The sequence below is a fragment of the Hemicordylus capensis genome, chromosome 4, assembly GCF_027244095.1.
Source record: "Hemicordylus capensis ecotype Gifberg chromosome 4, rHemCap1.1.pri, whole genome shotgun sequence".
Taxonomy (NCBI): domain Eukaryota; kingdom Metazoa; phylum Chordata; class Lepidosauria; order Squamata; family Cordylidae; genus Hemicordylus; species Hemicordylus capensis.
In genome coordinates this window covers 268,075,956-268,088,943 of record NC_069660.1, presented here as the reverse complement: position 1 = coordinate 268,088,943, position 12,988 = coordinate 268,075,956, and the positions used below count along the sequence as shown (strand labels likewise).

The window sequence follows — 12,988 nt, the reverse complement described above, 5'->3', positions numbered from 1 at the left end:
GAAGGATCCATTTATACTTGAAGGGGCTTTATAATATATACCTTTATTATACTTTATGTAATGGGGGGTGAGATATAGACACATACTAGGAATGCGCATGAACCGAGGACCAAACCAGTTTGGCATCACAGGGAGGGGAGTGGTGAGTGGGATCTTTAAAAAAGAGAGAGAGAGAGAAGAACAGGTCCTTAAGTGCTCTCTGGTGCTGCATGAAGCTTCCTACTGCTACTGTGCTTCCCCCAAGAACCCATGTGTGGTGCCAGCAACACGACACCCATGGGCGCCATTTACGTAGTCAGCAAGGTGTGGCTGACCATGCAAATGGCGTCTGTGCATTTGTGGATGCCATGTGTGTGCCGGTGCCACATGCAGGTTCTTGTCGCACTAGGAAGCTGCATGCAGTGGCAGCAAGCAGGTAAGGACCTGCTCTCCTCGTTTTTTAAAGATCTGCCTTGCCACTCCCCTCCCCATGGCACTGAACCAGTTCAGACCTTGTGCACAAACTTAACACACACACAAACGGAAAAATAAAATAAATAAATTGTGGTAGAAATCATTGCAAGCAACGACTTTAGCGAGGACATCACTGGTAGTGCTGGCTGTTGCTGCTATGTTTTAAGAATCTTTTTCTAATGTATTCTATCATTTCAGTTATGATTGTCAGTCACTTCAAGTATTGGAGAGGTGGGATAAATATTTTAGAACCAACAAACTGGGTAGGGAGGTGACTGCTACACTCAAACAGCTTGCTGTCTGTCTGCGCCAATGAGGCTGCATTTTAAGCAGCCACCTACACAGCTGGCTGTATGAGTGAATCACACCTTAGTTAGATTGTGGAAGAAGTGAAAAAACAGAAGAATTAAAGCGATATGACACTTAAAATCCTTTTCAGCATATTGTACTACTCAGCATAGACAACTTTTGCTTATCTATGATATTTTCAATGGAGATTGCATGGATATGCAGATGCAGGCTGAAATGAGAGTGAGAGAGAGAGAGAGAGAGAGAGAGAGAGAGAGAGAGAGAGAGAGAGAGAGAGAAGAGAGAGAGAGAGAGAGAATTCATATTCTTTTGTGGGGGTTATAAAAGGAGTGTGTGTGTGTGTGTGTGTGTGTGCGCGCACACACACATATGCGCACACACACACACCTTCCTACCTTTTTATAACCCTCCCCCCCACCAAAGAATCCAAGGCATATAACAATAATCCCTGCTAACTTGGCAAAGAGGCGCCTTTTTAACATGGTGATTCTCTTTATTTAGCTGGGGGAAAGTAACTGGCCCTATCCAGCCCCAGCACAGTACCTCCAGTGACTGCTGCTGGTGTCTATCTTGTGTTTCTTTTTAGATTGTGAGCCCTTTGGGGACAGGAATCCATCTTATTTATTTGTTATTTCTCTGTGTAAACCGCCCTGAGCCATTTTTGGAAGGATGGTATTGAAATCAAACATACATACATACATACATACAAAAATAAACAAACAAATATACTACTACAGTATTTATATACTGCCTGTCAACCAAAAGTTATCAAAGCAGTTTACATAGAAAATGTAAATAAATAATACACCAAGGAGATGGCCCCCTGTCCCCAAAGGGCTCACAATCTAAAAAGAAACATAAGGCAGTCCCCAGAAACAGCCACTGGAGGGATGCTGTGCTGGGGATGGATAATGCCAGTTGCTCTCCCCCTGCTAAATATAAGAGAATCACCACTCTGAAATATGCCTCTTTGCTTAGTTAGCAGGGGTACTAAGTAAGGAGTACTGTCCAATTTTAAAAATCATTAAAATTTAGACCGAAAGAGAAAGAGCCAACCGTACCCAGGACAAAAGAAATGCATAATACGTAAGATTCAGCACCAGTAGTCTTCATGATCCTGAAAACTGTGATATTGGAATGTCAACTCGGCTTCTTCAGGATGTTGTTTCAACTGAGAGGAGCCTGCTCAGACATGGGGTAGCACCCACAGATCTAGAGTAAGCACTCCAGAGCAAGCACTAAGTACATTATAACCAGTGCAGATCACCGGCCACCTTAACAATGATAAGTTCTCATAACCACATCAGTTTTTTATTCTAATACAACACTAAACAGAGCACACAAATAGACAGAACTGATAAGCGAAGATCCTCTGCCCAACTGCAAGTTTGAGCATGTGTTTTCATGCACTAAAAGATTTGGGGCTCTGAAATAGGAATGATCTGAATCCCTGCCACTGTAAGCTCCTCGCAAAGCCAAATGTCAATTCTGGACATATATAGTTCTCTCAGTTTTAGACTCAGTGAAGACGATGGAAAACCCAGCTGCTCCCAAATGTTCAATAGCTAAAGGGAAGCTAGCAGAATTTTCTCTTATAAATTTGCCTCTCAATACAAGCCTATAGTATTTATACCTCTGTGCTACTTACTGCACATGATAGTGGAAAGACGTGCTATCTGGTGTCCAAACACTGTTCAATTCGCCCCCGCACCCGCCAAATGACCAGGTTTCTGACTGATAATCTCACTGAATGTCGAGTTGCTTGCTCACCATAAATGTTTGCTTGTTTCTCTTCATCTTACAAAGTTGTTTGTTAATAAGCAATAAGATAGCAAATCTTAGGATGCTTTTGTGCTACATCCTGAAATGTTTGGGACTGTTAATTTCTGGAGAAATTAACTTACAGATTACACGTATACTTTACTCTTATCAGAGCCTAGGATGAGTACAGGCATAGTCTCTGTGGTCTATATCAGTGGAAGGCAACCCAGGCTCCAAGCTGTTGTTGAACTACAACTCCCATCACCCTTTATGAATTTGTCTAATCACCTTTAAAGCCATCTAAGCTAGTGGTCACTACTTCTTCTGACATTGAATCTCTATATAGCCACCTGAATTCACAGTCCACCTCCACCATGTACTTACTGGGCATACCAATGACAAATGACATTCTCTTCCCAAACTCTGTTGCTCCTGGTGGCAAGGAAAGGAGAGGAGAGCTGGTTTTGTGGTAGCAAGCATGACTTGTTCCCTTAGCTAAGTAGGGTCTGCCCTGGTTGCATTTGAATGAGAGACTGTCTGCCCTGGTTGCATTTGAATGAGAGACTGCTTGCAGTGTGAGCACTGCAAGCAGGGGCGTAGCTATGGGAGAGGGGGCCCGTGTTCATCCCTCTCTCTGGCAGCCCCCCAGAGTGAGGGAGATAATGAAGAACATAGGGAGAGATGGATCTGGAGGGCCCTCAGGAGCTGGGGGCCCGTGTTCTTTGAACCCTTTCGCTCAATTATAGCTACACCCCTGACTGCAAGATATTCCCCTCAGGGGATGAAGCCGCTCTGGGAAGAGCATCTAGGTTCCACGTTCCCTCCCTGGCTTCTCCAAGATAGGGCTGAGAGAGATTCCTGCCTGCAACCTTGGAGAAGCCAAGGCTTCTGTGAAGACAATACTGAGTTAGATAGACCTAGGGTCCGACTTGGTATATGGCAGCTTCCTATATTCCTAACACCACCTTTGACAGCTTCATTTTCAAAACAAACTCCTGGCAGGGGTTTTAAAGGTTGTTTAAAACCTCCTCTCCCTGCCATCCCAGGAAAGCCACAGAGTCTCTTGGGAATCACAGTGTTTTCAGAGGCTGTGGCCATTGCAGCAGCTTCTGAAATGACTACAGTTCCCAAAAGATCCTGCACCTTTTCCAAGAACGCACCTGCACGGGGCGGTAGTGAGGGGAGAATCCCTCTTCCAGGAGTCGTTTTAAAAGTAAAGTTGCCAAAGATGCTGCTCCCTTGCTTCCAGGAGTAACAGAAAGTTAAGAGAGAGAACATCTCTCCTGCATGTCCAGTATGTACAGAGGAGGGGAATTTGGGCTGAATTGAATCTGTCTGATTTGGGCCAAATTGATATGAATCAGATAGTGGTTTGTTTGGGTTGACTCAGCCTGCTTCAGTTCAGTCCAGATCTGGCTCCCAAAGCTTCACACAGCCTTAAAAAGATCATTCATTCATTCATTTAGAGATTTAATATAACACCCCATCCACAGACTGAGAGCAGTGTACAGACAAGAACAGCAACATGAGTGGGAGAGAGAGATTTAAAGGGCAAACACCTGGCAGTTATCAAATACACACATTTGGTAAAGGCATAATAAAGTACAGTCATCATCTGCAGCTTACCTGACCTGGTTGCTCACAAGCTGTCTGATACCTTGCTTGTTGACACAACTCCTTTACTCTCTCATACTTTGGCAAGTGATTGGATTGCTGAGAATTTTTGCTTGATTCTTCTTTCTTGCGCAGAAATTTACTTTTAAAAAAGGAAAAGAAGCAGTGAATTGAGTTTTGTGCATCTTCCCAGGCAATGGTAATTCTCAAAATAAGTTGCAGTCTAGACCTGAGCTTTGTGAAGGGAATGTGCAGGTCTGAGATGCTATGCTAGATTAAAAAGCACCTGTTTGTGTTTGCAGAGAAGTTCTCCTTGCAGCAGCAGGAAATAACAGAAAAAATCCCTCTAAAAATGACAAATATTATTAAACATTTATTAGGGAACTAAATGTCCTTCATGTCTCAATTTGAATATTTAAAAAGGGCGGGGGGCTTCCCTAATCTAACCACAGAAGCACCTCTGGTCTTGTGGTAGCAAGCATGACTTGTCTCCATAGCTAAGCAGGGTCTACCTTGGTTGCATATGAATGGGAGACTAGAAGTATGAGCACTGTAAGATATTCCCCTTAGGGGATGGAGCCACTCTGGGAAGAGCATCTAGGTTCCAAGTTCCCTCCCTGCCTTCTCCAAGATAGGGATGAGAGAGATTCCTGCCTGTAACCTTGTAGAAGCCGCTGCCTGTCTGTGACGACAATACTGAGCTAGATAGACCAATGGTCTGACTTGGTATATGGTAGCAGCTTCCTATGTCCTTATCTAATTATTAAGGAGAGGGAAGTCTGACTTTAAGCTATACACCCAGCCTGCTCAATTCTCAAGACAATTAATCTGCTTATAATTACTCAATGGTGATGAAAAGGTTCCCTGCCAGGGGCATAGTGTCAATTGCGTGAACAGGTTCAAATAACCTGGGCTGCCATGCCTGTGTCTGACGTCAGTTGCATGGCTCTGTTTTTGAAAAGCTTCAGCCAGGGCGGAATTCCCAGCCTGGCTGGGAATGCATCTCCCTGCCTTTACAGGCAGGGAAAGGCACTCCCTGTGGCACTGCAAACATGCTGCTGGCTGTGCTTTATTCACGAACAGGGTGCATGGCCCCATTTGTGACACTGACACACCCCCTGCACATCTGACGTCGGACACAGGGGCATGGCTAGGGACCATGGGCTGGTGGCTGAACACAAGCTGCTGGTGTCGCCACTACGCCCCTGTTCCCTGCACATGTTCAGAGACATGCAAGTCTCCATGCTGCTTCAGATATTTCAGGGTTGAGCTTTGGCACTGAAAACAGGTTCTGGGTCTGAACCTTCAGCACAAATTAAACCATGAGTCAGACTACTTCCTGAAATTTGCCAAATAGCTAAGAGCAGCAATTAAGTGACAAGTTGAGAACAGGAAAGTAAAGGGTCTAGAAAATCGCTGAGAGAAGCTATTTGAGGCAAGGAATGAGCTTCACAGACTGCATTGTTAGCGGCAGTGAACAAATTGGCTAAGTTATAAGACAAAAAAAAGAGAAGCTTGGTCTGTGAGTTTGCACACAAAATTTATTGCTTTGCTGTCCTTTTTTTTTTTTTTTAAAGCATGGAGTTGCCTGCTAGGCAGTTTTCCCAGAACTCTCGCAGTTCCAATAATTACCCTCTTTCTATGAGGAATGTATCACGCCAAACTTTGGTTTTCTTGTTTGTTCGAAACCTGAAATCAAAATAATAATATTTACTTTTGGCATCCACAACTATGTTTGCCCAGAGATTTAAAGGTGAAAAATTTATTTTTCCTCCAAACTAACTGTCTGCTCACATAGTTTTATAAGTACACTTTTCAAAATAGTTCTGCATTGTGAAAGCAGAATGGTGGCCAAATCCACTTATTTTGCCACAGTTCATTTTCTGCCTGCTTATTGATTGGCACAGGCATTAACTACTGAACAACTTTCAAGAAAGAGCTTAAGCCCACCTGTTTCCTGGTTTTTCAAGCTCCAAGAGTTTTAGAACAGATTTGCCATCCATGTCTGGAGGTGTGTCAAGTCCTGCAATATCCAGAACAGTTGGAGCAAGGTCAATATTCAGCACTATCTGAGATACTCTGCAAAATAACAGAAAAGGTCAGAGTTGTGTTATGAGCATTAGATGCAATCTTTCACATCCTTGTAGAATTTGGTGTTGTGATTTGATGTAGCGGTATATATAATGGAGACTAAATCTATGTGTTCCTCTTACATGTCTGTGTTTACAAAGAGACATGCTATTATCAAGACATTTTCTTAAAATAGATTTAATTTAAAGCAGGGAGGTGAAGCAGCCACACTACTCTTCATCATCAGACTCATAAGAAAAATCTATATTTATCTATCCTGTTAAGCCACAATGATATCTTCAACATGACCCCATTTAGCAACAACCCACAAAGAAGAACTGTAGAGGGCTATGACAACTATGTTCTCTTATACCCTTTAACAAGCTCTTAAAGCTAATAATATATACAAAAGTGGGGAAGTGTGTGGTTTTTAGCCAATGCTTTGCAATAATCTTGATGAAAGAAAACCAGCCACTAAGAATGACAATCAAATGTGCTTACAAATATTTTACATTAGGTACAACAGCTGTGCTGCAGACATAGGAGAACGTACACTGATCCCGGCTCTACACTTGGACCACGAATAAAGAAAGGCACTCGAATATCAAAGTCATACGGCATTGACTTCCCCTTGACCAGTCCAAACTGCCCAATATGGTAACCATGGTCAGCAGTGTAAATAATGTAGGTATTCTCCAGTTCTCCAGTCTCCACTAGCATGTGATATAACTGAAAGGGGAAAAAAAAGCTAAAACAAAACATATAACATATACAAGCATTCATATTTAAATGATTTGGCAGAGCTGTGTGTTCTCCTTGTAAACCTACTAGAATTATCAGTCACACAAGAGTTCACTGTATGACTGCACACAACACAGCATACATGACTTTGCAACTTCTCATAATTGAATTTATGGGATGGGTTAAAAGAACTTACGATGTATCCACACAGATTCTGTACAGTGAATGCCTGTATTCCATGGCCTGGAAATCTGTGATCTTACAAATGACAAAATTCTAAAGGATCACCATTAATCTCCATAGCAGAAAATGGGCAAAGGCATCATAAATTATCTCCCTCTTTGAACACCTTCATTGTATGTGGTTCTGGAGTCATGAGGTGGAGTTGTACAGAATGATTTTGGAAGCAGCTCTCCAAGACCTCCGGTAGAGAACTTTTCCAGCTCTGCCATTAGAGAGCCTTTAACTGGATATATTAAACTTAGAACTAGAACCTCCCTGCAAAGTATGTGCTGTCCAACAGCAGCTATAGACAGAGAATTCATGCACCACATAAATGGTGTCCAGAAATGAAATAACTCCAGGTGATTCAAGCCAACGATCCAAGCCATACATGATATTGACTTTGTAATCTCTCCATTACTTAAGTCTATATTTAATATTTTTGTTGAGAACACAGAATTCATTGTGACATATATAGCAAATAAAAAGCCTTCTCTTGCAACAGTTGTGGAGGACCCGTAATCCATATATTTGTTTAAGAAGCCCTGGGCACTAGCAAGAAATATCTGTACTGTATTCAAAGACTTCTTTGAACTATTCAGAAGCTGTAAATGAGAAGCATCTCCACTCAAGACAGTTTATGAACATGAGCAGAAACAGACGTGTAGATTAAATATGCAATCTAACCCCATCACATAGCTGGCAGAGATTTCCTGGATCCAGCCACTTCTTTGGAATACTAAGATAGTATTATGCACAATACCATTCCATTCCATAGTCTTTGCCCTCTTATAAAGAATTCTAGGTTTTTGATGGAGTGTAGTTGCTTGAACACTCCCTTCTGCTCCGCGGGATCCAACAGATCTCCCCAGTATTATCTGCTCTGATTAGCACCAAGACCTCAGGCAATAACTTTATTAGAGATCCTTTAGTGGTTAATGCATATGCACATCTTCTATATATTAGGGAAGTAGTATCCCACCCACTTATTGAAAGGAGAGACACAATGTGCAGGTGGGAACAAAACTGGCCTTCACAGAGATAGGGATCTCTCTGGGACCAGCACCAGTGGTGAATACAGTGAAAACCTGGGACAGGGAGCACTCCTCTTTCCAAACAGAAATCTAAGAGTTCATTACAGCAGTGGTAAAAAGAATGGAAGGTTGTGCTAAATACTTGTTTCCAACATTTTTATTGGCTCACCCTTTCCATGGAATCATCAACTGATAGCAGAGTTTGAAGTCTTTTGCGCTGCAAGGTATTTGTAAATTCCATGTGGATAGGAAGCATAGGGCCTGTATATTGCATGATCCAATGCTTATCCATATTTGGTGCATAGTTATAGCTCGGAGTTCTGTAAAACAAAAACACAGAAGCTTCAAAATGTTTTTCTCTGATATTACTCTAGTTATCATCTGTCAATATAACGCATAGTAGTTTCTTCTTCTTCCTCTTCCGCATTCTTAGCATATGAAAGTCTTTGAGGGGGGAAAGTGGATGAGATACAATTCCAAATGTCAGGAGGTGAGAACAAGCAACAGCAATTAAGTAAAGTCACCTTGTGGATTCATTGCCGATTAGAGGTCTTACTCCAAGTAGCTCAGATAAAATTCCAGTTCTGGATACACTAGGCTTCATTGGAACTTTTCTAAACTTCAACAATTGTGCCTCTAGAAATGGGTGCCAGATCACATGCTTTTATTATTTTAAACAAAAACACTGTCATCTAAAGTATATAAATTGTCTCCCCTACACTATGAGGCTACTGTCCCTGCTGCTTCATTTTCTGTTAAAAGAAAAATCTACATAGTCCAATATGCACTTAATGTCACAAGGTACCCCCATGTCAACATGGAACAATGCTCACGAACAGATAGTATACCAATATCTACACAGGCAGATACTATCACTTTCTCTCTTTGTCTTGCTCCTAAGAAATGCATGCCAGGATCCAGGAGTAGGACATGGGTTTTTTGCACAGCATTGCTAGGCAGTGCTGGAGAGAGTTGAGGCAAGAGAGAGCTGAGCATTAACAAATGGTTGTATGGCACCCAAGAGTTTCTACAACTCCATGTAGCCATTGGGAAGGCTGGACAATGGGACTCCTGGGTTCCAGGTATCAGCGGTGATCTTGAAAAGTATCTACATGGGAAGGAACAAAAAACAACATACTGCAACACTATTGTTGTCATAGCTTTTCCAACTTGATTAAAAACTTTATTCCTCCATTGCACTAAGCTCCTAAGGTTTTAATTTGAAAATTACTTTACAGGCAGGAGCGGATTAACCTTTTTGCTGCCCATAGGCAAAAAGGCTTTTGCCACCTTAAAAAAAAAAAGTGGGGGGAGGGTGCAAGGGGAATTTTCCCCCAAATTAAAGTAAAAGGGGGGACTTTCCCCTCAGCCCCACTCCCTACTGCTGCCGCTCCTCAAATTTTGCCGCCGTAGGCAGACGCCGCCTATGCCTCTGTGTTAATCCGCGCCTGTTTACAGGTACTCAAAAGGTTACATAAGAACATAAGAACAGCCCTGCTGGATCAGGCCCAAGGCCCATCTAGTCCAGCATCGTGTTTCGCACAGTGGCGTACCAGATGCTCTGGAAGCCACGGGCAGGAGTTGAGGGCATGCCCTCTCTCCTGCTGTTACTCCCCTGCAACTGGTACTCAGAGGCATCCTGCCTTGGAGGTTGGAGAACTTTGGACTTACTTTCTTTGAACAGCAGAAACACACAGCAGAAACACACACATGGAGGCGGCTCCTCCATGCTGTATCACAAACTACTGTTGAAATTTCCCTCAATTTAAAAGCAGATTTGCCAAGCAGTATTCAGCAGTGGGAGGAAGGTACTGTTGAAAGTTAACAAGGCAAAGCCTACCTGGATATATGGAACTATTTTAAGCTTCCCCTCAAGACAAGATTATCAAATCAGGATATCCTTGAACTGGCAAATACAGATTTGCATGACATTAAGCTGCAGTCAGCAACAACAAAGGAGATCTGACGCTGTTTTGCCAGAGGCACTAAGTGATAATTAAACTGGGGCTGGGTGGAAGGGTTGTTCATTCCATTTCCCATATACAGTGGTGTGGTTCAGATGTAACAACAAACCACGATTATACCATCGTATACCACAATTTGATATCCTGGTCTGTTTTAACTCACCACAGTTTGAACAAGCTATAATTCCCCAGTTCAGAGGTTAACAGGGAACAGTCAGTTCAAAAGCAATTTTTTTTTTTGCTAGCTCCTCTTCTTGCACATGGTGGAGGAGAAGAAAGTGTGAGTCTAGTGTTCAAATAGCTCCCTCTCATAATGACAAATCATGATTTGCTGTTAAGATGTGAACTGGGTCAATGGCTAATATATATATTTGATATTTAAATGCATTTCTGCCATTTTGTATTAAGTGTCACATATGATTGAATTTCAAATTAAAAGAAACATTCCTAGTGTCACTAGTGAAAACATCTTAGTAATAGTCTGTTAGGATCAGGAAATCCAGCCAATTATATGATTTCACTGAGTTTCCAGAAACATCAAGGGAATGAGCCTGAAAGTGATTGGACCAAGAGGTTTCCATTACAGCATGTGGACATATAAATATTTCATGAGAGACAAATGCACACAAAAGTTTCCCTCTATGATTAATCCCTGTCAAATAATGTTAAGATCGAAAATAAAAAAGCTGTCTCAGACCAATCGTCTATCCAGACAGCAGATAATCTACTATAACTGGCAGTGGCTCTGCAGAGCAATCTTTAGCCCCAACACAAGCAACCCTTTAATTTAAGAGACAAAGGACTGAACTGGAATTGCAGATTGGGAAAGGATACACTCTTATCACTGATTATCTACGAGTCATTCCAAGTGTCAAAAACGTAATAAGAAACATTCCTCCTCGGTCCCATTAACTTGATTTGGGCTCTTTTTCTCTACATTTTGTTCTGCCTTAAAAAAAAAAAAAGCTTTCTGAAGGGAATTTGTAGGTCTGGGATGCTATGTTGAGATCCAAAAGCACTTGTTCTGGCAGAGCTTCACTGGCTTTAGCAGAGCTGTGCCAACAAAAAAAGTCACTTAGGACTGTAGCCAGGAAGTATGTTCTTTTTAGATTATATTTCCCTTGTGGTTTCCCTTATTACTTTGTCTTGTATTTGTTATAAAATACTTGTAACAAAACTGACTGAATGCTGCATGCTTTTACTTGGTTATGTCAGGATCTACACTCCAAGGGGAGAAGCTCAGGATCAAATAGGGATGTGGGTGGACATGTTCTCAAAAGACAAGCGGACAGCTGTACAAGATTACTAAGTACTTTAAGAGAGGTTTGGGTAATAGAGTTGAAGCTGAAACCTTGCTAGCATCCTCCCAGCTTGGAAATTACCTTGGCTTGTTACTTCATGGCTGACCTAGAGCTGGGTCAAAGCCTTTACAGAGGGACCTGGCGATGAGAGCATAGTCTCTTCTGGAGATGTCCTACTAGGGATTGGCAAACTTTATCTGCAGCTCTTCAGCTGCCATAACCAGAACTTTCCTAGTCCCTTACCTACATAGGAAAGCTGGCTTCCTCTGCTTCCTCCTGCCTGCTCCCACCTGGATACAGGTGGATCTCATGGGTGCTGATCTACACCAAGTTCTTGTGGTAGCAAGCATGACTTAGCTAAGCAGGGTCTGACCTGCTTGCATATGAATGGAAGACTGCATGAGATCACTGTAAGATATCTCCCTTAAGGGAAGCAGCTGCTCTGGGAAGAGGAGAAGGTTCCAAGTTCCCACCCTGGCATCTCCAAGATAGGGTTGAGAGAGATTCCTGCAACCTTGCAGAAGCTGCTGCCAGTCTGTGAAGACAATACTGAGCTAGATGGACCAATTGTCTGTCTCTCAGCATATGGCAGATTCCTATGTTCAGGGCTGTCCTTAGAGCATGGCAAGCAGGGCGACCACCCCAGGCCCCGCTCTTTTAACCCCTATTAGAATTAACTGGAAGGGGGCCCTACACTGGCTGATTTGGCCCGGGCCCCACACCCCGCCAGGACTCTCTAAGGACAGCCCTGCCTATGTTCCCCAGGAGCCACTTGGCTGTGAACAAAGTGCCCTGCCTCCAATCTGCATAGGAGTCACCAGTTAGTTATATCTGAAAAATTACCTCAGTGACATTGATGACAGCAACAAAGAAATACTGCACCAGATGTAATGAGATTTTTTTGCACATGTTCTACATACGTAAATGGTATAATTTGTGACACTTAATAATTTTCAGTTAAATATGGGCTAGTCATAAATATGCATTAAAACTATTGTTCATAATTAATACTTTGAAAATTCTGAATTTAGAACACACACACACCCAAATTATTTGTAAAAAAGAACACTATTTCACCCACCCTGAAAATTTAGAGCACTATCAAGAAATCAGTCTGTCAGTCATGAAGTTCTTTTTGATAAGTTGCATATTGTTCAGCTAAAAATGAAAATTAATGAATTGCATATGACACTTTCAAAAGCACAAAAGGGATTTTTGACACTGAAATAACATTCGTTATGTTGATACTTGTTAAACACATATGCTTCCATAATACTGTACTGGTTTCCAAGAGAAATCATTTACTGTATATTTATTTACCTAGAATGGGTTAAAAGCTTCCAAGTATAACAGAAACATAAATGGCTTCTGTTAAATTAGTTGGCTGCCAATGCAATCCTATGCATATTAGCTGGAACTCATCTCATGTTACAGATAAGTTGAGGGCAGTACTGCTGCTTCACTGTATTTTCACACTCTTGAGGCTTTAGGGTATCTGAAAAGCCCCTCCAAAAATACT

General features: G+C 42.0%; 1 protein-coding gene across 15 annotated transcripts in view; it reads right to left on the bottom strand.

Moving 5' to 3' along the window:
- SULF1 (sulfatase 1) overlaps window positions 1–12,988 on the bottom strand; it is a 198,483-nt gene that overhangs the window by 33,070 nt on the left and 152,425 nt on the right. For 14 of the 15 annotated variants that reach the window (XM_053250517.1, XM_053250522.1, XM_053250520.1 and 11 more), the window contains 5 exons: window positions 8,374–8,524; window positions 6,761–6,936; window positions 6,088–6,216; window positions 5,770–5,826; window positions 4,150–4,279 (listed from right to left, as the gene is read on the bottom strand). In XM_053250517.1, coding sequence (XP_053106492.1) covers window positions 4,150–4,279; window positions 5,770–5,826; window positions 6,088–6,216; window positions 6,761–6,936; window positions 8,374–8,524 — 643 coding nt within the window. Of the gene's footprint in view, window positions 1–4,149; window positions 4,280–5,765; window positions 5,827–6,087; window positions 6,217–6,760; window positions 6,937–8,373; window positions 8,525–12,988 lie in introns of those variants that run through there. The other variant, XM_053250528.1, reaches the window with a different exon arrangement.